At 43.7% G+C, this 24,522-nt stretch overlaps 2 protein-coding genes across 8 annotated transcripts in view; one reads left to right on the top strand and one right to left on the bottom strand.

Moving 5' to 3' along the window:
• NAXD (NAD(P)HX dehydratase) overlaps positions 1–17,317 on the top strand; it is a 48,724-nt gene extending 31,407 nt beyond the window's left edge. For all 5 annotated transcript variants that reach the window (XM_068678539.1, XM_068678546.1, XM_068678528.1 and 2 more), the window contains 5 exons: positions 3,049–3,099; positions 3,182–3,286; positions 3,658–3,778; positions 13,502–13,622; positions 15,050–17,317. In XM_068678539.1, the coding sequence (XP_068534640.1) occupies positions 3,049–3,099; positions 3,182–3,286; positions 3,658–3,778; positions 13,502–13,622; positions 15,050–15,200 (549 nt within the window). In that variant the 3' untranslated portion in view covers positions 15,201–17,317. The remainder of the gene's footprint in view (positions 1–3,048; positions 3,100–3,181; positions 3,287–3,657; positions 3,779–13,501; positions 13,623–15,049) is intronic.
• An 867-nt stretch (positions 17,318–18,184) lies between these two features.
• CARS2 (cysteinyl-tRNA synthetase 2, mitochondrial) overlaps positions 18,185–24,522 on the bottom strand; it is a 33,731-nt gene continuing 27,393 nt past the window's right edge. For 2 of the 3 annotated variants that reach the window (XM_068678568.1, XM_068678560.1), the window contains exons 13-15: positions 23,451–23,549; positions 20,874–21,137; positions 18,539–20,267 (exon numbers count right to left, since the gene is read on the bottom strand). In XM_068678568.1, the coding sequence (XP_068534669.1) occupies positions 20,142–20,267; positions 20,874–21,137; positions 23,451–23,549 (489 nt within the window). In that variant the 3' untranslated portion in view covers positions 18,539–20,141. Of the gene's footprint in view, positions 18,352–18,538; positions 20,268–20,873; positions 21,138–23,450; positions 23,550–24,522 lie in introns of those variants that run through there. The other variant, XM_068678575.1, reaches the window with a different exon arrangement.

Raw genomic sequence — 24,522 nt, 5'->3', positions numbered from 1 at the left:
GTCTGCTGGTGATGCATCCCACCCTAAATGCAGTGCCTAAGCCAATGGCATTCTCACGGTGAGACATTTAACCCCTAAATGGCAGGAGGTGAGTCCTGTCCCCAGTCAATATGAAGCAGAGGTTCCCCAGTGATTGTGGTGTCCTTCAAAAGGTGGTTGTCTTATGGGGGCTTTCTTATCTCCGTTTTTATGGTTACCACGTTACTCCCTCTCTCCGTAAGGCTTTGTCTCTGAGGTTCCTCGTCTGTCTCCAAGCAGCTTCTGTCTGGGTTTAAGGAACAGGAAGAAAGGAGAACAATTACTTTTGGATTTGTGTTTGTGGAATAAAAAATGAGCTTTCTAAACAAGGCAAAGGACTTTGTATCCCCTGATTATTTGGAGAGAAAGAAAAAGCAAAGATCGCTTCAGTAAGTTAGATTAGAAATTGATACCTCAGAGACTCAGTGCACAACAGAAGTTGCTTGGCCAGTAGATTTTACTTAACAAGATGAAATTTTTCTTCAGAGTAGAGGTCAGATGTCTCTCACAGACCGTGGAGGGCATGTTAGAGAAGTGAGAGCACAAAACATCATTAGGAAGAAATGCCGTATTTCTCCAGAAGGTACCAGTGACCTCACCTTCCAGAAACTATTTACTTGTACATATACTTCTGTGCTTTGTGGCTTCCACTTTTTTTTTAATTAAGCATACAATCTTCAGGTAGAGAGTGGATCTTCAGAAGTCATTGATTTAGCCTATTGTTAGATATGTAGAGAAATTGCAACCACTAGGCAAAATGACAATTGTGAGAAAACATGAAAAGGGGCCAGACGATAACAGCAGCAGCCAAACCTTAACTGTTTCAGAAATAGAAAACATTTGGCCAAATTAATTCACTGGATTGATCATAATGAAGTTAGGAGAATCGTTTGGATGGGTATTGACTTCTGAGATCTGTGTCTTGCATCAGGCTTCATTAGGGGAAATCTTTTTTGGTTTTAAAGAACCCAACTGTCGTGGAAGATTGGCGTACTGAAACCGACACAGTGGAATAAACTCAGGATTCGTATTAATTGGAAATGGGACAGCAATCATTTAAGTGTACTGAAAGGGTTTGGGGAAGCTGCCAATGAGCAAAAATATTCCGTCTAATTAAAACTGGTTATAAAATAAGGTTGCAGTGAATGGCATTTGTGTCGCCAAAAATTCTGGGGGCTGATCTGAAAGCTTTCTTACAGAGGTCTTGGTAACCTCTGGGGTTCGGTGCAGTGTGATATCTAATCAGAAGAGCCTAGGACAGTTCAAAAGTAATTGGGCTTCTGGATGTATAACATTCATTTATGCAGGAAAAAAAACAGGGTGCCATATCCACAGCCTTATTTTATATAACCAAATGAGTCAAATTAAGTGTAATTGTTAATGAACACAGTAGGGGCAAAGCGGTACAGTTTCTGTGAAGGAAAACTGAGCTGTGCACATCTGTGCTGATTAATATTAACGAATAAAGAAATGACTCCATCTCATAAATTTCTTAAAATCTTTGAAAGGAAGGCTGCCTAGTTTTCAGTATGCCACAACTAATTCTTAGGTATGTTCCTCCTTGCACAGCTGTTAAATAAGCTTATTTGTAAATTTGAATAATTTAGTAGTAGTTTGATAGTATAAGTTGTGTAAAACTTGCTATTGCTTCAAAATTCTTTAAGTAGCTGAATATAAATAAAGACTTGTGGTGATCCCCTGGAGACCCAAGAAGGATGGACACCTAGTGGGCTGTGAAACATCACCCAAGCTGAGACCTGTGCACGTGTGTGCATGTAATGGAAAGGATTATATTCTGTAGTGGCTTCCAGTTTAGCTGCAGCTGTGTTTTGAGAGATGTCCTCAGGCTTGTTGCAGTGGGTAGTGTTTCACTCTCACACTTAGGACATGAAAGCAAACAAAAGTAATGTTGGGTTAAAGCCTGCTGCTAGATTCTGGTCATCCATTCAGAAGGGAAACATTTCTACTGAAACTGAAGAGAAAAAAACAGTCAGGTAGGAGTGAGGATATGTAGATTCCATCATTAATAATGTACATGAAGCAACATGGGCTGTGTTTTTGACCACAATACAAGAACAAAGGTACATTCAATACCTGGGAAGTTAATTAAATGCTTCTTCCTTCTTCCTTACCTAATTTCTTGATAACCTGTGGAGCTCGGTGCCATATGATAGCTGCTCTGAAAAGCCTAATAATGTACAAAAACTGTCAGACGTCTGGTATACCACTCTGTTATCTTATACAAGGAAGAGATAAACTCTCCAGCTTTAACAACAGAAGTTGGTAATGACCACCATTCAAAAAAGCTCGATTATCACTCATTGCTCATTAAAAATCTTGAGTGTCAGTTGTTGCCACTGCTCTGTTAGGAGAGAAAACAAGGGCAGGCAGTCTGCTGGTACATATTGCTTGCTGAAAAACAGTTTTGCAAACAGTCTTTTCTCTTGACCTTTTCTGTTTTGTTTTGAAGGCATAAAACCTCTGGGGTCATGAGTGGAATGACATGTATGATGTACTGCTTGTCTCGGGGTGTTTGTTGTATGTGAACTTGAGTACTGCAACGAGGGCATCATCAGAAAGACAGATAAGATTAGTACTAGAGTTATGGGTAGAATTTTATCATGAAACTACTTATTTGGATTATTATTATTTTTAATTTGGAAAGATATGTTTGCTATGTACGACTCCAGTTAGCATATAGCCTTCTAGATCAGGATGAGTGAGTTGGATTGTTTTTTGTTTGTTTGTTTGCATGTCGACACCAGGGTGTCAGTTGTAGAAACCCTGTTGTCACTGCTTCAGACTGGGAGAGAGCAAAGCAGCTGTAAAATTACCAGTTGATATGAAAATGTCTTCTCTAACTTTGACCATAACTGAATGTTTTATCTCACTCTGAAAAAGCAACTTATATGACCAGATTTATTGTACAGCACCTACCTTCTAGACAGGAAGAAAATGCAGAATTTATTTTGGATGTTACAAGCTTTAAATGAGCAAGCTTCTTAAAGTTATCTACATTTTTTCTTGCAGGGTATTATAGAAAAATCGAAACTCAAAGGAATTCCTATCATTATTGATGCTGTAAGTACATTTTTGATTCATTCAGTGGCTTGACATTTAAGAATCTATTCAGAAAGTGTACTTCTTACTGTTTTTTTTGCAGGATGGACTGTGGCTTATTTCCCAGCAGCCTTCTATTATTCAAGGCTACCAGCGAGCTATTCTTACTCCAAACTATATGGAGTTTAGTAGACTATATGAAGCTATGGTGAGTTATTTTCCTTTTTTCAATTAAAGTATGTGCAAGTTTAGTCTTGTAGTCTTTATATAAATGAACACATTATTACTGGACTAAACATTATGTGCTGTTCCTCGTATGCAAGATGAGCATAGTCTGGGTTTTTATTCCAGGGGATAATTGCCACGACAATGAATATTCTTAAACAGAACTCTTTTTTTTTTACAGAAGAAAAATACCTTTTTAAGGTATTTTTGGCACTGCAATGGGTATAGAATAAAAATACCTGGGAAGGCTGATGGTGATGCTTTTTCTTTTCCCTACACACGCTGAAGTGACGTGTTAGAATATTTTGTTCTAGTAATAAAATACGTACTGTGTATGGAATTCTTGTGTTGTAGCTTAGAGACCCCGTAGACAGTAGTGATCATCATGGATGTGTATTAAGACTCAGCCAAGCCATGGGGAATTTGACAGTTGTTCAAAAGGGAGAACGAGATCTTATTTCAGATGGAGATAAAGGTAAGTGAAACCTTTTGCTTTTAGCAATGTGATTTTTTTGTTTGCTTTCAGACATAGTCCAGTGGTTGGATTGTATAGTAACTGGTTGACTGTTCCCCTGATGATCAAAGGGGAGGGAAGGCTGTCTAAAAACCATAAAATATCAACCTTTCGATGCTTTATGTAAGTTGATATTTTAAAAGAGTGCAACTTACTTGCTGAAAAAGTTAATGATTTTATTTCTCATTTAAATGACTGTAATAATGTTTTACACTAAACACATACTGAGAATCTCACTTTTTATAAGCTGTTTAAAAATCCTTAGCTGAGCTGGTCTAAGTGCAGATGTCACTGCTAAACTAATGAAGAATAATGGTGGTGTTTCACCACATATTGGCGAGTCTGAAAAATGAAGATTTCTTGAGATTCATGGATTGCTTATTGTCCACCGTGGGGTTGTAGATTAGTGTGTGTGTATATATGACTCATATGTTAACCCTGACAATATTTTTTTTAATTTAGCTCTAGATTGCCATTACAACTTTTTAAAACAGTCACTTGCTAATATGGTTAAAGTATACTTAATTAAATTTGCTGCCTATCTGATGCTAAGATCGTTTGCTGTGATAAGTATAAAATTAATTCATGAGTGCCTTCATCCCATTTTGACTACATGGCATTACTTCATGTACATAACAAGCAGCAGCTCTGCCCCTAATTACTTGAAATGCTAATCTCTGATGAATGTTTATGCGTTTTCAGAATCTTTTTGTATTTGCAGTCAATTTTTCATTACTTGGAGCCATGGGAGTCTTTTATAAGAGAAAAAAACGCATGTAACGTGACAATTGGTTTGAGCAGAGCCACTTCCAGGTACCCCTCCATTAGTACAGACACTGTAGCAGACTGTGAAGCACGCTGGGACTGGAAATGATGTAGTTATGCCTATGTGATGAAGGGCTTCGATAGGTCATGCAGTTCCCAAGTAGCTCTGCATAAAGTCTGCTGTCGTGTGTGCACCAATGGCAGGCTTGGTTTGTAACCTTGGACATCAGTCCGTGCTGAAGGGAGAATGAACTCTGCCAGAGGAGAAAATATCCTAGCTCCAGTTTACGTCAGCTAGAGAGCTTTAGAGCACTGTGGCATCTCTTCTTGCTGTGTTTTTGTGTCAACCGGGTTATTTTTATGCAGGTTTGTTGCCTTTGTAATGAATGTCAGGAAAATCGGTGACACCTTAGACCGAGCACATTTCCTAGTATCTCTCTGTGCTTTTGAGTTGCTATTCTTGAGATAAGTGTACCCCCACTGCTCGCAGGAGAAAGGCGACAGTATCCATTGTCTCTTGTCACGCAGGATTCAAAAAGGGGAAGCATCTGAAAGTCTTTGCAATTCCAATTTTGAACGGTCAGGCATGGCACAAATTTGGTGTATGCTTGGTGTGCTTTGGGGGCTTTTCATTGTTCCCTCTTCCCTCCTCCTCTTTGTCTTGTGTACTGATTTTTTTTCTCTCTTAGTTAAGTGGCTTTTTATTTGAAATAAAAAACAATTTTGTGGCTTTATAGCAATTGTTTGATATAGCTATAGGCTGTTTTTGTGTTCTTACACTGGCTCTGTGATTGATGCTTTCTCTCTCCTGGATTACAGACATTACAGGTAGTATTACTGAGCAATAAGAAAGCAGTTGTCAGGTTTAATGCATGTTACAGTGTCGACTACAAACACTGTTTTTAGCGTTTGTGTTTCTTGTAAGAAAGTTCCTGAGAATTCTGCAGAAATTAAAGACGTCAGCTTCCTTTTAAGAAGAATATTCTTTGGGTCTGGGAGTTACTGTTGGTCAATTTTTGAAAGGCTCGAATGAAAAATAACATGGAGAAAGGAGATCCTACTGTCTGCTCTGGGCTGCAACGCAGAACATGTTGTCGTGCCACTGACCTTGAATTCTCTACCAGATTTTCCGCTCTTAACTTCTGCTTTTTCATCTGTCTGTTCTTTTGATCTGATGTCATTTTTTTTCAGCTGAGACAACACACATGATGATTCCAGTGTGAGGGAAATCCAGATCTTTGGATCAGGCCAATATCCTCTGAGCACAATGAAATATTATGAAAAGATCTATGTACTCCTCTTGCCTTTTATTTTTCATATCGTCACCTATCTATCGTGCTGAAGCCTTACCTATTTCCAGGCATTTTGTGTTTGAGTTCATGTGCTTAGCACGCTGATACTCCGGTTTCCAGATGTCACTTCTAAACTGTCTCTTTCGGGCGTATAATGCATGCATACTTCCTGAAAAATGAAGTCTGAATGCTCTCCAAAAAAGCAAAACTTGCAAACCCAGCTATGTATCTTTGGTGTGCAGTGCTTGGCTGTTGTGGAAAGAAAACTTTCTGAGGATGCAGGGTTTGCAGCAGGGAAAACCGTGTCTTGGTGAATACTTCTTGGCTTCGAGTGATTGTAGTGGCTATTGCCATAATACTTTTGTACATGTGTCTGTAGGAAATTGAGTGAGTAGAAGGTTTACTTCTGTTAGTTTAAGACCAGAAAGGTTATCAAGTGATTTGACAGTGGGCTGGAAGTAAAGGTGTTGGTGAAGGATTACTGTTAGCAAACAACTCTAATCTGAGCAAACCGGCACAATAAACTCTGCCTGGAAGCTGAGGTATCAACAATTCAGATGACAAGTAAGGCATATTTTATTAAGAGTCAAATAAATTAGCCTTAGAATAGCATAACTAGAACCTTGATAAATTCCCAAACTTTAAAAAAAAAAAAAAAAAAAAAAAAAAGGACACTTCTGAGATTGTTTTTTACAGATCACATTTTTTACAGGCTACATCCAAGTGGTTCTTTGTGGCCCTAAAATCAGAACCGAATCACATACATAGCCTCTGTGAAATCAGTAACAGCCCTCCACTACAAACGAGGCTTTTCTAAAATGTCTCACTTTCAGTAACGAGCTGCCAACTGCCCTGTAAACGTAATCAGCAAAATTTTAAATTAAGTTTTATATACTCTTTTTCTCTTTCCTTTTGCAATTTCACGTTATAGCTTGGTCTACACTTGTTGATTCCCTGCTCTACAAAGATGAGCTTCACCATGCTCTTGGTAGGTGATATCAGTGCCATCACTGACCAGGGTAGGAATGAGTACTCAGCCTGTGGGTAGAAGGTAAGTCAGCTTTTATTCACTACGGCACAGCGCTCTAAGGTTTTCTTTTTATTATTCATTGGAGAACTGGTCAATAATAAAGTGTGGTTATACCAGTCATAATTCCTAGCATGTTTAAAATTTGGTTAGGTCCTTGAATTAGATCATTTGTTTTATTGGTTGTTTTCTCTTTCTCTTTTTTTATTTATTTTTTAACATTACAATAAGTTTTTTCCTCTACTTCCTGTGTTTGTCCTCACCTCCCTTCCAAAAGGCAGACCTCATGGGTAACCAACCAGTTGCTGCCTCTGACTACTTTTACCTGGAGCCAGTAGTCAGTGTTTCCCTCCTGTTGCCCAGCTGCAGCTATGGTCAAGAGAAGCAAAGAAACATGTGAGAGGGAGTATCGAGTACTGAGTATGGGGTAAAAAGCCATCTCTTGCACTAAATCCCCAAGCAGTACTTAAAATTTCTGCTGTTAATCTGCCATACAGCTGGAAATAAGGCTACTCAGTGCGTCAGTCCCTGGTTCCCTTAGCTAAAAGCTCTTACAGTGTCCAGCTGCCCTGCAGATTCTGCCTAGATTTTAGTACCTTGAGCTCCACTCCTGCTTCTGCACACTGAACAAAACAGGGAGGTCTTGGTTCCTGTCCACTATCCCACCCTGTTTGTCACTGCATGTGCGGCCCAGCCTGTTGCCTCCCTGGCAGTACTCGTCTGTTATCACATCCATCCCCTGGCTCCTGCACCTATCCAAGGAGAGGAATATAAAATTCAGATTTTCCTTCAACCTAATTTGCCTGGTGTTTTGCACTCAAGGACCTAGCTAAGTTTTAAAAGTGTGATTAGGGAATACAAAAGTATAAGCACCCTTTATATAAAAGCCAACTTACATTTTCCACATCAGTTGAGTGAGGTTTCTCCAGCCCAGGTCATTAATATTGGTTGCCCTGTCTTTATGCAGTCTGGAATGTGTTTCTGGGAGTCTCCAGTCTCCAGCTACATAGCTTTGTGAACTAACTTGCAAAAGGAAAAAGATAAATTTATTATTATTGTGGCTTTGTTGGTAAAAGGTTTTACTAAAGATCTGGTAATGGTCTAAACCTGAATCTTGCATTTGGTGGAACAAAGTGGTTCTTGATAGCTGGCTACATTATGTTGCATATGTGGTGGCTTTACTCAGGCAGGCAGCCGAGCTCCACCACAGCCACTCTCACTCCCCCTCCTCAAAGGGAAAGGGGGAGAAAATGTGATGGAAAGGCTCAAGGGGTGAGGTAAGGACAGGGAGATCACTCAACAATTATCATCATGGGCAAAACAGACTCAGCATAGGGAGATTAGAGAAATGTATTACCTATTGCTAACTAGCTAGAGCACTGAGAAATAACAACAAACTACAAACACCTTCCCCTCATCCACCCTCTTCTACCTCCTTCCCCTGAGCAGCACAGGGGAACAGGGAATGGGGGCTGCGGCTGGTCCCTAATGCTTCATCTCTGGTCTCTGCCACTCCTTCATGGTCACTCTCTGCCCCTGCTCCACGTGGGGTCCCTCCCACAGGCAGCAGCTCCTCAAGCACTGCTCCCACATGGCTCCATCCCACGGGGTCCATCCATCCCCCAGGAGCAAACTGCTCCAGCACGGGTCCCCCACTGGTGGGTGGCAGCTCCCCCCAAACCCCTGCTCCTGCGTGGGCTCCTCTCCACGGGCTGCAGCTGCGGCCCGGGGCCTGCTCCTGCGGGGGCTCTCCATGGGCCGCAGCCTCCTCCAGGTCACATCCACCTGCTCCACCGGGGGCTCCTCCACCCATGGGGGGGCTGCAGCGTGGAGATCTGCTCCATGTGGGACCCATGGGCTGCAGGGGGACAGCCTGCTCCACCAGGGGCCTCTGCACAGGTCACAGGGGAACTGCTGCTCAACGCCTGGAGCACCTCCTGCTGCACTCACCTGAGGGCTGCAGGACTGATTCTCACTCCTCTCTCCCAGCTGCTGTTGTGTAGTAAGTTTTTTTTCCCCTTTCTTAAATCTGCTCTCACAGAGGTACAAACAACATTTGTTTGTTTGGCTCTGGCCAGCAGCAGGTCCCATTGGAGCCAGCTGAAACTGGCCCATATCTGATGGAGGAAGCTTCTGGATTCTCACAGAGGCCACCCCTTCAGCCCCCCGCTATCAAAACCTTGCCACCCGATACAGCATAGAAAAGTAGAAACATAAAACATTCCAATTAAATGAGATTATTTGTTCTGTGAGGTAGCTGATGAGTCATAGAGGAGTCAGAATGGTTGTACCTTTCATTTGCACATCCTTAATTCCTTTAGGATAAGTACAATTCTCTTGCTTTGTAAGAGGAAAACAAGTGCAGAGAACTTGTTCAGGATGTCCGAAAATCATGAATAAAATTTTAATCTCTGGGCTGTCTTTTGGTCTGCAGACTCGGTAAATGTGGTGCTTCACAGAGACTCTTTAGCCTTCGTTATCATCAGCAGCAATAAGTGTTGAGCCTTAACTAGCATTCCCATATTTCAGTCTGTGTTCTAAATAAGAACATCAAAAATTATGTGCCTGTGGTTTTTTCCACTACCGTGAATATTGTGAATCAAGAATATTGCAGACATAGGTTACTTTTTACACTGTACATGAGCCTTAAGTTTTCTAACTGCGACACATTTAGTAGCTGGTATAAATAGGGCTGCCTGTACAGAGCTGTGTCAAAATTCATGCTTACCATTTAATTCACAGCCTTTGCTCTCAGCAAAGCTACTACATTCATTTATTTATTTTTTAACTCACAAGACAGCTATTTTCAGTTACATCACAGGCTGTTTTATTAATTAAATGTATAATAGCCATAAATTTGTCATGCTTCTGGGGTTTGCTTTGCCAGCACAGTTTGGGCTGTTAGCACTTTTGGCTTAAAACTTGCTGGCAGTGGTGTAGGTAAGCAAGAGGCCATGATCTGAATGCTTGCCCAAATGCTAGTTTTTATCTTATCTTCAAGGTATGTTGAAAAGGGAGTGATGATAACTTATTCTATGTCCTGAAGTACGTTAGGTATATATAGAAGCTACTTAATAACTTGCTCATTGTTACCCCCAAAGTTTGGGGCTGAATTTTGATTTTTTTAGTACATAAAACTCATAAATTTCTACTTTCCAGTATTCTGTCAGCATGACAGCCTTCATTTTTATTTTTATTTTTTGTTTCTGTGGACTCATATTTCAGTACAAATTGTTTTAATGGACTTAGGCAAAGCAAGAAATCTGGGTGACTGTATGACCAACATGTTGGGTTTGCTGCACACAGCTCTGGCAAGATTTATGTTCTGTTTAATCGCTGAGACTATGTTGAAACCGTTGAAATAGGGCTGTGGTTGTTCTGAGTTCAGCAGACCTCTCTTACCGTATTTCATTCAACGATTGCATCAAGTGATAACAATTTTATTTCAGCTAGCCTTTTCGTACTACAGTCTCTGGATGCTCCATGGACAGGTGGTAGGGAGTTGTTGCTTTGTTGGTTGTGTTTTTTTTTTTCAGGAAGTCACTTGGCATAAATTGGTTTTCGTTAAAATTCTACCTATTAGTTATAGTGAGTTAGTTTTTCAATTTTTCACCCTTTGAAATAAAGCCTTCAGATTTGATTGCCAGGACCTATTAAGAAACAAAAGCAGACTCCCTGCCCTAGCAGCCGGTTTGGCTGGTGTTAGCTGCTTGTTCCTACTCTAAAGGCCTGTCAGTAGGACTACAGGTGAACCTCCCCGGTACTTTGATTGGGCCTCGATTGCTGTCTTTCAGCATTGACAAGTAGTGGTGATTTCACTCTTCCCAGTGTCCCTGCTGTTCAACATTTGGTTGTCTTGGTCTCCTCAGCTCTTCCAGAATTAGATGAACCTTGCTTTCTAGGCCTTCTCATTTACAGTCTTCATCACTAGCCTCACAGAGCAGTGGGCAGAAAAATGCATCATTCTTCATCTCTCCAGGGAAGAGCTATCTGCCTTCCCTACATCACCACTGAACATCCCATCGTGTCCATCTAACAGAGGTCTTGGAAGGCTGCCACTGGTGGTTGCTGCTCGGTGCAACACATCGGGAGGTCGCCCACATGGTCACTGAAGAAATGCTCGATCCAGTGGGCCATGGACATTTATTTGGTCAGGGATGTTGGACTGGTGCTGAGAGTGAGGAAGATAACAGTTCATTTGTATTGCTCGAGGAGAAAGTTGAGAAAAGCATCTCGAAGACTTTGTCCTTTGTGGGCTTGGCAGCACGCCACTCTGTCGTGACGGTAGTGCGGGATTCCTTCTTTTATTCTAAAAGCTCTCAGCAGTGACGATTGTTCAAAGGACTTTTTCATTCCTTTCCACACTGCCTGTCGTTCATCATGCTTTTATTTTGAGGTATTTTTTGAGGAACTGAGCCTCTGTGCAAGAACTTGCCAGGCATTATACCTTTCCCCCTCATTCAAGTGAATTTCCTGTAATTCTGCTGCTTTGAAGCTATTGCGTGGATTTGTTTTCCAGCATCTCTGTGCGGAGTACAAAGGTCTGCCTTTGTTGCTGCCTGTGAGGTACTCTGCACATATTTGAGACTTACTTACATAAAAAAAAAAAGGGACACAAACAAAAGACCACTTTTTGTAGCAGGGTATTATAATTGGCCTAGTTTGAGGAGATCTTACTTTCCTACACAGCTCAAAACTGGCTGGAAGGTTGCGGGGCTACAGAATAGTGGCAGATGGTGACATACAGCTAATAAGCAGGGGCTTGTGCTCGGCTGTCAGTCAGAAGGCCTCAAAGCTTTTGAACAGAGGATTTCCATCCTGCCTCCTGCCAGGAGTTCAAGACCTCAAAGTGAAAATCCTGTGAGATACCATCTTCAAAGTAGCAGAATTAGAGGTAATTTCTCCAAAGCGCTGTATTAAAAAAAAAAAAAAAAAAAAAAAAATCCACCTAAAAGGGCATACCTTTTTTTCAGATACCTAACTCCGAAGTGTATTACACTTGTGAAATTTGACATTAACTACTGCTCACCGAGGAACACAGCCGGCATCTTAATTTGGGATGGGGGGAGGGGAGAGGAGAGGAGTGATTGGGAAAATTAGCTGCGGGGAACGCTGCCGCGGTGTCTGCGGTGTGCAGGGTGACTGATGGCTCTTTGCCCTCCCAGTGGCAGCAGAAATGCACAGCTGCCTGGCCTCGTGAGCCCAGCAATTCCCGCTGGAAGAATGGGTAGGAAATGGAAACGAAGCGCAATTCTCTGCTGTGCTGGGTAACAGCAAGCAGAAATGAGCTATGCAGATCAACTGGAAACGGCTTACTTGTGCTGAGCAGTTTTTTAATGTCTCTCTATTTAAGAAGGCTTTACCTGCAAGGACTTCAGATTTGTCCCATTATCTCAGAGAAATGTTCCCTCTACAAATATGAATAGTATTCCCTATAAGACGCTTGTGCTGCTCTCTTCATACATCTTGGAGAAACCCAGCCCAGGTGACTGCAGGAAACTGGGGTAAAGGCTGTTGTCCCAGCAGTGTCTTGCTTTAAGTACTTGTTTGTGTACGTAGCTTGCCCAGGAATGCACAATCCATGATGTGCAGAGCCCATAGCTCCTTAGTACCTGCCTGGAGATCCTAAACATTGCTACATGGCCACCACTGATATTATCAGCTCTTCTGTCCTCCAGGGAGAGGAAAAGAAGGTTCTCTTTTTTTCTTTTCTTTTTCTTTTTTTTTTTTTTTTTTTTTTTTTCTTCCGGAGCCTAGCAAGGAGAGCTAAGGGCAGATACATACCCACAAGAGAGATTGGAGAAGGGTAGCAGAGTTGGTGGTGGTCTCTTTTTCCATGCCTTACGGATCCTCCAGGCTTCTTCCTTGGGCTTGCTAGGAGTGGAGAGCACATTCAGTGACAATAGTTGCATGTTCTTTGTAGTTAAAGCTCCGCAGAGATCAGTTTGACAAAGGACCTTTGTATATTTAACACAGAAATGGAACATCTGATACTCTGACAGAGCCTGTCCGCGGTGACACTGCTGACAGAAATGCATGGGCTCTCAGGGTGCTGTTGGTTGGCAGAAAAAGAGATCCCTTTTTGGCTGTATTCTTACAAAGCCTCAGGAAAAGACTGCTTTGAGTGGTGTCTTTCTGATGGACATGGAAGGAGGCTTCAGAATGTAGCTCTGTTGAGTTCAGAGAGCATTTGCTCTTTGTGAAACACCTTGCCTTAACACTTAACATTAACCATAACACTGGAGGTCAGAGGCTCTGGAGGGCTGCGTCTGTGCAGTGGCTGATGGAGGGATGTGGTCCAGCTCGGGTTGTGTGCGTATTGTGGCAGCATCAGTAGTGTACATCAACAGGAATCAGTGACTGAATGTCTAAGATGGAAAACATATGGTGTATGCGTTGTGTTGTTACTTAGAAAGGACTGAAATGCAATTGGAAAAGTATTTTTTAAATGTTAACTCTTTTTTTTTTTTTGATGAGTGGTGTATTTCAGCATGTGCTGCTGCCTGTGAATTTCTTCCGAGATGAGCCCTCGCAGCTACAGCGTTGTTATTGTGAACGGACGAAAAAACGCAGGACTGTTTTTGGTTTGTTTGTTCACAGTGCTGGTGTGCAGCCATGAAGGAAGCAGCCGGAGGTGCGGAGGACAGGGAGACCTCCTTTCTGGTTCTCTGGGAGTCTTAGCGCACTGGGCATTCATGGCTGGAGCTGAGAAAACAAATGGGTATGAATATTAATTAATCACTTGTTAATTCTCAATTAACAATTTCAAAGAGGATGACTGTCTTAAGGCTAAGGGGCAGGCTGGTTTGCTCGTACATAAAGCCAACATCCACCTGCAGCTGGCTGCTGGCTCTTGTGTTAAATGGTGTCAGCTCCTCTGTGACTAGTTGGTCCCTATAGCTGTGTAGGCTTCCTGTGAAAGTAGCTTCTTTAAATAAGACTAATAGGAACCTTAAGACAAGTAGTGAGGGAACAGCAGTCCCTTCCCAGTAAGTAATGAGCTATAAACTGTAGACTGCAGTCTGAAGTAACGAAGCTTCAGACTTTTTCTTAGTCTAAATAGTCACTTAAAAAAAACACCCTTAGTTCGATCTTACTTTCAATAATTCATTATCCCTGTTAATGTGGAAATTGTTCACTAAGTAACGAGATTTCCCCATGCACCTTTCAGATATGTTGTCTCTTGGTGTGACTGCATGCCCCTCTGGTCCAGTAGCAGTAGTAGCAGTACGCCCTTTGCTACTGTATGAGATCACAGATTATATGAGAAGTCAATGTGGAGAGCTCCACTTCTTCTGCTGAAAAAATTCGGATATTACTGTCTCATTGTTTGTCTCTGCCAAAGCTTTTCTTTTCAGCGTTTCCTCCTATAGGAGTCTGTTGTTTTCTAGGTATCTCTTCAATCCTTTTTGACCTTGTTCAGTCTCAGGGGCATGTTTGGAGACAAGATGTCCGGGGCTAAACACAGTGCTGAGCAAAAGCACATAGCTGACTTCCCTGGTTTTTGTTTGGGCTCTTGGTTTTTGCAGCTTCTGACCATGAGTTTTGCCTTCTTGGGCCGCCCCACTGAGTGTGGCTGTCTGCAGTAATCACCAGAGCCTTGCTCCAGGTCCCAGCTTTCTCTAGTCGGTGTGTTAAATTCCAGATGTAGCATTCCTTGTCCCCTAGGGCTGGCTGCTGAATTATTCTGCTGTTTTCCTCTTCTCCGGGACTGCAAAAGCAGCAGAAGTGGCTCCCATGGCCTGTAAAAGGTGCCAGGTCCGTGCTTCTCCAGGGGAGGCTCAGTGCCTGAGCAATGGGGACGGAGATGCTCTGTCAGGCAGCTGGTTGTCCGTGGCCATGGAACACCTTCTGACCCGCTTCCTGAGCACGTGTGTTTTCCTTTTGCATCCTTCAGCACTGTTGTTGTTTCTTAGTCATGTGCTGAGCCATGGGAAGAGAAGCATGAGTTAAAAAATCCCCAGCCAAGGATGCTCTGCAACACAAGAGTTTAAGAAATGCAGGATTTTTTCTCAAGAGTCTTTCCCAGCAGGGCTGACAAACATTTATGGGTACAAAGATTACGCCTGCCACCTTACGAATTACACAAAGCTGCTTTAGAAAAGCAGTGTTCAGATATTGTTTGTAACTGTGTTTGTTCCCTTTTAGTCAAAATCCCTTCCTGGTGGCTGCGTTTGGAGCTTGCTCTCTTACGAGGCAGTGTAACAACCAAGCCTTCCAAAAATTCGGACGTTCAATGACTGCCTCTGACATGGTTTCAGAAGTTGGAACAGCTTTTAACAAACTTTTTGAAACCTGAAGCCAAAGCAGCGCAGAAGAAGAGGAAGAACAATGACTGCAAGAGTAATTGCATTTACAGTAGAATTGAAATAAGTAATGCACCCTTTCAAGTGCTGTAGCAGCATTGGTATGCTAGGTAGATTTTTTTTTTTATTTTTAAGAATAGAAAAATATGATTAATGTAGATATTTTCTAAGAGTTTGGAATACGAAAATGTTTTGGCTGAAATAAGCTGTAGTTGCAGATCTGTTATAATATAATAAAACTAAACTGAAAGTATTCCTCTGTTCTTTTTGATAGTTATTGAGCAATAACTAAAGTTTGAACAGCAAAAAAAAAATAAATAATAAATGCACTTGATACTTAGATAAGAATAAAATTCTTCCACCAGCTCAACTGAATTTCTTGGATTGCACCAAGCTCGTCATGATTTCATCCTTAGGCCATCTGTCTAGAGTTAACTGTTGCACTTCATTTTTTGCCACGCTAGTGTATTTACCTTAGGAAGCAAAACTAAGCCTCGTTGGAAAGGGAACGCATGAAGTTGCTTTAGATTCTGAATGTAACTAGTTGCCTTTTTCCATTCCCAGTCCCAGAGGCAGCATTCCTCCCAACAGCACACCCCTGCCTGCCACGTCTTGCTTTCTGGGAGAAGATCCCCCTGTTGCAGGATAAGGACACGCTGTAGGTATATTAGCAGTGCACAGTGATAGTGTTTGCCTGAAGAAGAACTATTTTGAATTCCTTTAGCTGATCTCAGCTCACCTGGAGCTCAGCATGATGAGCTTTGTGAAATTATCCTTGGGAGAGGCGCTAGGTGGGTGAGGAGTGTAGTGCCACCTAACTGAGCTGGTCAGGCTGCGGGGCTAGCGGCAGAGCGAGGTGCTTTTAAAAGTCAGGTTGCCTGCTGGACTGGAGCTCTGAGAGCACGAGTGTAGGTGTACAGAGGTGGCTATTTATTAACCAGCAGGAACTGAAGGAGAAGGCAGACAACAGCACGCATCTGTCTGCTCTTAGTGATACACAGGCAGTTGTAAGTCAAAGACAGGGACAGAAAAATGGTGGCAGGTGCTCGAGCTCTGGGTTTAGAGGCGTTTTGCTCTGCCATTATTGCCAATCTATTACCTCTATCTACTGTTACGAACATATCTGCCTGGCGGGCAGAACAGATGAGTGCTGGATACAAAGGGGAAGTTGGATTTTGCACAGTATCGCTTCTGAAGTTTTTGGAAATTCAGTCAAAGCTTGTAAGGACTGAAGCAGTGTGGAGAGAGGGGCGAGCTCATTCGAAGGGCTGTCACAAAACTTTCAGTGAGGTCTGGCAGCGGGTGCTACCATTGGACCTACGGCCCAGCTCCAAGTGTATATACTCCTTAAAGCGCAGGAACAAGCACCCGAAGATGTGTCTAGTTCTTACAGCAGGTGTTATATATTCATTGCAACCACTCTTTTTTTCCCAGTGGTCTGACTGTAGGCTGGAACACAGCATCGCTCATAGGTTCTTGTTCTCGTTCCTTGCAATAGCTCCCCACAAGAAGCACCTGAAGTCAGGCTGCTCTCAGTCCTTTCCCTCCCACCCTTACGGTCAATACTTCTGTATGCACTGTGACTACTACCTCACCCTGATGCATTTTTGGTTTTTCTTTTTAAACCAGTTGCCTATTTTTAAAATAGGTTTTTAAATGTTTGCTCATTTTGGTCTATGAGGGTTCACGGACTTCTTTTTAGATTAGAGCAACTGTCTGTCTGCTCATAAGAGATGGATTATTGGGGTTTATTTTAAGCAATTTTGTAAACTGTCTACATCCCTGGGGAAACCAAGCTACTACTACTTTTCCTCCCGAACCTATTGGGGAAGCCCAACTCCTTTTAAATAAAGTCAGTGCTGGATTTTCTTCACAATACCGAGCGTTTCTGTATGTAGACCATCACGGTATGCTAGCCCACCGGCGTTTGTAGGCAAAGGCAATCAAGCCCCAGGTATCCGTACAGATTTCAACCTGCCATGTCGGTTTTAAACCTACACAAAAGTTGTAACTTTGTTATTCACTAATGTATGCAAATTGTTACAATTTTTAAGCATTCTGGAAATGTAGCGGTTTCTTTCAGTAGGAAATAAAAAACATAGCAAACGAACCCGCTGGCGTTTGGTGTGTTCTGATTACATTGCCCCCAGAAGCCGAGCTGGGGGACATGTCTGCCCTTCCTTCTCCTTTGCCACTGGTGGAAGCAATGCAGCCACTAACAGATGTAAAATCCCAACAGAGGCACTTGAGCCTAAGTGCTAAGGAAGGCTGGTGACTAAAAATGCGTTTAGCTTAATAAAGGTCACTTGGTGTAAAAGAAAGCCTTTATCCTTTTAGATTACTCGTGTAATTTCAGATGAAACTCCCCGTGTATAAGCCCACCTTCTTATTTAGCATCTCACAAAGTGATTTGAACATACAGGAACACAGTGGTAGGCAGTACATGCCATGTAAAATGCAGCCCATAAACTACAGGGATTGCAACAGGGGTGCAAGCAGCTGGCTTGCCCTTGGGCCTGACCCTTTGTGCAGTCTTGGTACAGCCCATTTCGTTCTCCTCCAAAATACTCGCATGTTACTTACTTCACAGGGGCTTAATGACCACCCAGGTACCACACTGCATGTGCTAATTGCATTTTTCCGCTTCTGAGAGCTGGATCCTGAGCCTGCCCTAGTCCCAGCACTAGGGAAGGCTCAGGGCAATCTGTGCAAAAACAAAGTGGAAGGAGCCCAAGCCTTACAGGTAGGTGCTTGCGTGGTAATGAGGGTGAAGATTTCACAGACCAAGCCAGCACTGCTGCAGTAGGAATTACTTCAAGGCTTAACATTATCACCTCCTTCTGTGCCCAAGAAAAAATAGCTCTGCTAGGGGTGGTTTGGATGCCCGCACGCCCTGCATCTCATGCACCCCTTCTGCAAGGCCAGTACTTATTTACCTAGTAGTAGTTCCCATGTTTTCACTGAGATTACGTCACTGTTAGACATTTTGTTCCAAAGATTTTATTTGGATACTACAGGTATTTACAACACCGAGCAGCTGCAACCAAAACCAAGTCCGGTGATGATGGTTCAGCTTTTTTTCTCAGTCTGCTGCTCTCCTCGTCCGCCTTCCACAATTTCCCAGGTTGAAACAGCACTTCTGTCCTGCAGGAACAAGGAAACGTGTTACTCTCATCAGCCTGCATCACACAGGGATCGCTGGAGCTGGCTGGAGCCCGTTCAGCACGCCCTGTAATGTACCAGATGGAGCTCAATGAGCGTGCAGATATTATTTTTTTTTTCTGTCTACTCCAACACAAACGTCACACAGCAAAGCTATTAATCAAGTTAGGAAAAGAGGTGGTGATACCATCTCACAGGAATGCCCTCACTACCACCACTCAGTAGTTGTAAAACAAGCCCAGACAATTCGTCACAGTTAAGAAAAAAATAATTTAAAAAATCACTACAAGAAAACAATATATATTTTTCAATGTTAGGCACTCATAATCATATTCTCATGTTTAAGTGGCTGGCCTACATGGAAAACATCTCTTCTGTGGTCAGTACACAAGAAAATATTGCCTAACACATTCCCCTCTGTGAATTTTTAGAAGGATAGAAGCCCGTTGCTGTAAGAATCTGTAGTGCGATGTTATATTTTTGGAAGAGTATCATAACCAAATCGATAATTTCAGTTTTGATGTAGTCACTTGACCACAGCTGTTGAAAATGACAAAAGTTTATCTGAATATTAAATGTTCAACAAGATAAAATGTTAAAGGAGCTAACGTAAGAAAGGCTGGAATACAATGTAGGATTTTCTTTGTATTGAAGTGAAAACTGTGATGCTTAAATAATTATGTCATTTCACTTCATTATATGAGATACCTTGCATTTAGTGCACACTTACTGTGACAAAGTTCTGGGAACAAAGAGCCATGAGGCCATGCCATGAAAGGCCAGGTGAGGCTGGCAGAAGAACTGCTCCGGTGGTAATAAATAGAAATTATGTAAAATATTTCCCTTTCTAAAATAAGCACATTGTTGTATCTCATACGAGCACACTACAGCAACGCAACTCTGGGGTTCTGCTTGAGTTTGTGAGCCAGCCAGAGGAGGTATAAGGCTGCAAGCTGGGTGCTGCAAATCACAGCCTCCAGGTGGGAGCTGTCAGTACCGAAACAGGGAGCTGGCTCCCTCCTGCAGCACACAGGAAGAACCAGGGGTTCAAAACACCGCCAAGAGCCAGCCTGCACCTGGGGAGTTCCTCCAAAGGGGCACGGCCACAGTGATCGCAGCTGGGAACAGGCAGCATTGCCTGGGACCGGGGAGACTCATATAAAAAACAAAATAAATTGGGCTGGATCCCGTCTAAGGCCAATTTCTAGGAGGTTATTAAATATCTGTAAATCCCTTTAAGAACAAAACAAAACAAATCTTCAAAGGGGCTGGGGGGGGGAGCACAGCTGTTTGGCCAGATGGATCAAACGGGGCCGCTCCTCTCCAAGACTTTGTCTCAGCGCGGCGGCTTGGATTTGCCTTCCTGACAGAGCAGCGAGGCTGAGGATTTAGCGACATACAAACAAGGAAGCCGATGCTCCAGCTTCCCACGGGCTCCCTTTGCTTTCACAGCTGCAGCTCGCCACCGCCGGGCTCCAGCCCCCAACCCCGCTTGTATCCCTTCCACGTGAAATCCCGAGCGCTGCCCACAGCTCGCGCTTGATTTTATTCGGTGCATCGATGAGTGACAGCTCTCACGCTCGGCAATTATAGGGGATGTGTGCTGCTATCCCCTAATGTCATCGTGCTTCACGGCCTCCCATGGGTAAAATGATGCAAGGAGGCTGCATGAGGCTCAAAACACAAGCGAAGAGCAGCACGAACTGCAGGGAGGGAGAAGGATGCTGAGCAGAAAGCAGAGCGTGATCCTGCACGTGAACAACAAGATCAAACTAATGCCATGGAGCTGAGATGAAAAGGGCAGTGGAGCAGGAGAAGTGGAAGAAGCAGCGCACACTGAGGAAGTCACGCAGCATCTTGAGACCGGGAGGAAGCAGTGAGCCAACGAGGGGATTTCTCTTCAGTGGGAGACACAGTCGGGGGAATGAAAAAGAGGAACAGTGGCGTTAGGAACGGGCTGTGAGCAGAAAGCACCGTGGAAAAAGGAGTGCGACAGGAACCAGGCAAAGCACTTGTGGCTCAGGGACATTTAGGATTGCACCTGCCAAAGACAGAAGAGGTTTCTTGCGCGGACTTATCTTTTTGGTGGGGAAATGTGAGGAGGTAGAGGGAAGGTATTATTTTCCTAAGTCATCTCAGTTATTTTCCAGTTCCTCTGCAGCCTTCTTAAAATAGCACACGTCACTCCTAGCCTCTCTTGTGTGTTAAACTCGGACAATTTAGGGATTTCTGAGCATGAGGGGATTATCAGTGGCAAAATACTACTTCCTTAGTAACTGCAGTAGCTGCAGCGTGCACGGAAACACGAGGCTGAGGGGAGCAGAAGAGAAGGCCAGCAGTACCATCAGGAAGAGCTCAGCTTCAGCTCAGCTCCTGCCTCCTGCCACTGCAGCTGTATGGGATGCGGGGTGTAAGAAGGAAAGTTGCTGAGGGGGCAGGAAGGGCAGAAATAACGATGCCTTAGAGACCCCAGCAGCCTCACAAGGCAAGTAGCTGTCGTCTACCTTGATGTGGATTCCAAAGGCAGCAAGGTTCCCACGCAGACCGTCACAAGCCTCCAGGAGAGGTTTTCTCTCCTGCATTAACTTCTGTCTCTTCTCCTTCTGCTCTTGTTTTGGTCCTTTTGATCCCGCGGTACCTTCTTCTGTTTGCACGGTGTCCGCTGCTTCTGGCACAGCGAGCGCGTAATTACGGACCTTTGTGCGGAAGCCCACGAGCTCGTCCATCACGTTGGAGAGCAGAGCCGAGTTTCCTCCTCCCGCCGCAACCTGTAAATCAAACACAGGGTTTTAAAAACATCTGAGAACGATTTCCAAAATCCATCACAATTCAGCTGCGTGCACGGAGGCCTTCCTCGTCACCTCGCACGGCCGTGCACCTTCCACTACAGCGGTGTGATTAACATATCCCACTCATGCTGGGCAGAAGTTAAAGCCCAGTTGTGCTTTGGAGTAGCTTGGGGTGTTCCTACACAGGACAGTGTCCACAGGAGGGGGAGCAGATGCTGCAGCCAAATGCAGAGCACAGCAGCACCGCGGGGTGAGGCAGCTGCCAGGGGCACTGGGAGCAGAAGAGGGGCTGAGTAATTAAAGGCAGAGGGGACCGACTGCGTTTAGTCACAGAACAATGGGGGGGATGAAAGGGAGCCTTTTCAGAGGTCACTGGCTGAAGCAAACTAAAGAGGAGGAGGCAAGGAGGAAGCTATTTAGGGGCCAGAGCTTGAGACGCTCAGTGCTCTCCAGGATTGTAAGAGGCAGCAAATTCCCCAAACTTTCAGAAGATGTAAACATGCTGAAGAAGCGGCTTAGGAGAATGAAGGAGGAAATAAATCTAAACGCCAGGAATGTCCCCTTGTAACCTGGGACAGGAAAAGAGCAGAGTAAATGCTTAAATGCAGAAGGGAGAGAAAAGTCAAATGATGAGAGGGGATAAGAGCATGCCTCTACAGACACCAGCAAAGCTGAAATGAGGCACTTATTTCATGGCACAAAGGCAAGATCCTCCAAAAGAAGGGACAGCCTGGGAAATGGGATCGGTTCACCTCCTAAGCAAAACACTGCATAAAGTCTCCTGACATGGATTTTCTTCTTCTGTAGTACCATCCAATCCAAAGGGCTTATAACAATTTTATGCAGAAACGTGTCCTTGCCTCTCCCACAGCAGATCAGCTGTCACACCTGGACGACAGCACTTGCAGGCGAGCTAAAGGCCTTACCTGTGCCCCCCAGCTTTAAAGAGGCACGATGGTTTCCACTCGCCAGCTAGAAGCCCCCAGCAGTAGCCGGTAAGGCCAAGAGAAAAATGTTTACAGGACTTCAACCTAGCTAGGGATGTCTTTATCTACTCTCATAGCCCCCAGACCTTTGTGGTGTCTTGAGTAAGAAATCAAGATTTTCATTGATTCGGTTATTTGAGGGCAAAAGGAAAAAGGAGAGAGTCAGGGAAGGAGCTGCAGTGCTGTTCCTTCCTTCCTGCCTACCTCTCACCAGCATCTGCTGCTGACCCCGATACCCCAGAGAAAGTAGCAGCGCACAAAAAAGAAAAGCTTTAAGGCACTTATTGCACTACAAATAAATATTCACGTGCATACAGACAGCTCAGAATAAGGAGGAATGGCTTCAACATTCAGACAGACACACAAATGTAAGTGTTGAGTATTTAGTGGGATACTAAACATGGCAAACACGTGCGTTACGAGGAGCAGCGAACAGCTGAACTGCATCCAGCAGCTTTTTCAGGAGAAATTTTGTGGGAAAATCTGCAAAGAAGCAAAGTAACTGAATGCAGTGATTGCTGTACTGGATGAACAAGGTTATTTGTATTTCCTTATTCTCTTCTTCCTCTCCCCCAAAAGAAATTTCTGTAGAAGGGTTTCTCTGAAGAAAGTTTTTAACTTCTCATTCTTCAGCCCCACACTCCTCATGAAGCTGCAGGAGGTGAGCACAAAAGAGCTCACTCATCTCCAAACCTTCAAACTGCTCCCCTTCCATATACCAGGATATCACCTGCCTGTTCATTGTCCTCTTCTCTCTGCAGCACTTTGCATTGGGCTTTTCCTCTCTTTTTTCCCTCCCTGTTCCTGCCCTTTTTCAAGCACTGGAAGATAGGTAAGGTATTTCCAGTGAAGGCCCCTCCTGAGGGCAGAGCAGCCCCTTCCTCCTCACCTTGGCTTTCTGCAGAGGAGCCGAGCCCTGGCTCCTGCTGGGCAGAGAAGTATTTGTATGGCTATCAAAGTCAGCCTGGATGCAACCATCAGAAAACAAGGAAGAGCCAGGGAAAAGACAGACAGAGAACAGTACCAACGTAAAGGCCTCCAGCACTAACTTTTTCTCATTTTGTTCCTCCAACGTGATCGCTGCAGAAGTCAAGCAGGAATACCCAGGGGAAGGAGAAAAGCCCCCGTTGTGCTTTACCCTTTTCTGCCTGCTCAGACGCTCTCCTACAACATCACAGCAGAAACCACAAGCAATGCAGGAGGGTTTACTAGAGCCATACACTTCATGCTTTCAGGAAGCGTTGCACAGCACCCAACGCTAGCACTGCTACCGTGTAGCAGTGCACACAGAAGAGGTGTTTCATACCTGTCGTTCTTCAAAGGACATCCCAAGGGCCTTAAAAACGCCTTCTACGTAGGAAATAATGCTTCCATACACAACAGAGCTTCTGGGAGAGCCGCCATCCTGTTTAAAAAACACTCAAAAGAGATTGTCCAGTCAATACATATCACAGAGCTCCGCATCTCTCCACAGCCGCAGTCGCGAGGGAGAGCTACCGCTAATTCGATAGCTCCTCCTCTGCCAGTAAAACCTGTCCCAAACGGGAACTTTTACGCGGCTATAAAAGCACCTCCAGCAATCCCCTTTGTGCCGTGAGGGGGAAAAGATGCAAGTAAATGGGGGAGGGGACGAGCTTATTACCAGGCGAGAAGGGGAGATGCGTGCAAGCACAGCGCGTTGCACGTAAATTGGACCTAAAAATAGCAGTGCTGCGCACAGAAACCAAACAGAAGAACAAAATCACAGCTTCAAGGGCATCCTTAAAATAAAGGTCAAAAAAAAAAAAAACACCCTTTTTTGTGTCTTATTGATTTAAACAACATGAAGTCTGCTTTGAGATTGCTTATGGCGTTTTGTCGTGCCCTAGGAGCAGCAGCAGCAATGGACTAGTGTTTAAGGACATGGGTATTTCTTTCTTTCCTCCACATTTATTGCACTAAAAAAATAAATTCAAGATTAAATGACAGACTGAAAAGTGATTTAAGGGACTAACAGTTGCCTAAAAAAGAATAATGATATACACAACCAAATTAGCAGCTGGTGCTGGATTTTATCTGGTAATTTTATCAGGGTCTGAGATAAGCCATAACGTACAACTTCCAAACTGGAAGGAGCTGAAGTGAGCTGTTGAGGAAAGAAACAGGCACGTGCCAACTGAGATAAAAATTTTGAGAAGATAAACATAACTCATTCCTCTTTTTGATGCGAATTCACTCAGTTCTTAAGGAGAAAAAGCACCCACATGTTGACTAGGAGGTAAAACAAAAAGCTGGACTGCACCCAGAGGAGCGTCAAGACACCAAGACTCAGCTGACAAAGCAAGCTGACAAAACGAATTCAGAGAAAACGAGCAGCGACCAGCAATACGTGTATTTAC

The sequence above is a fragment of the Anas acuta genome, chromosome 1, assembly GCF_963932015.1.
Source record: "Anas acuta chromosome 1, bAnaAcu1.1, whole genome shotgun sequence".
NCBI classification, from domain to species: Eukaryota; Metazoa; Chordata; class Aves; order Anseriformes; family Anatidae; genus Anas; species Anas acuta.
Note: the sequence above shows the minus strand (reverse complement) of the source record. Positions and strands in the feature narration are given on the sequence as shown.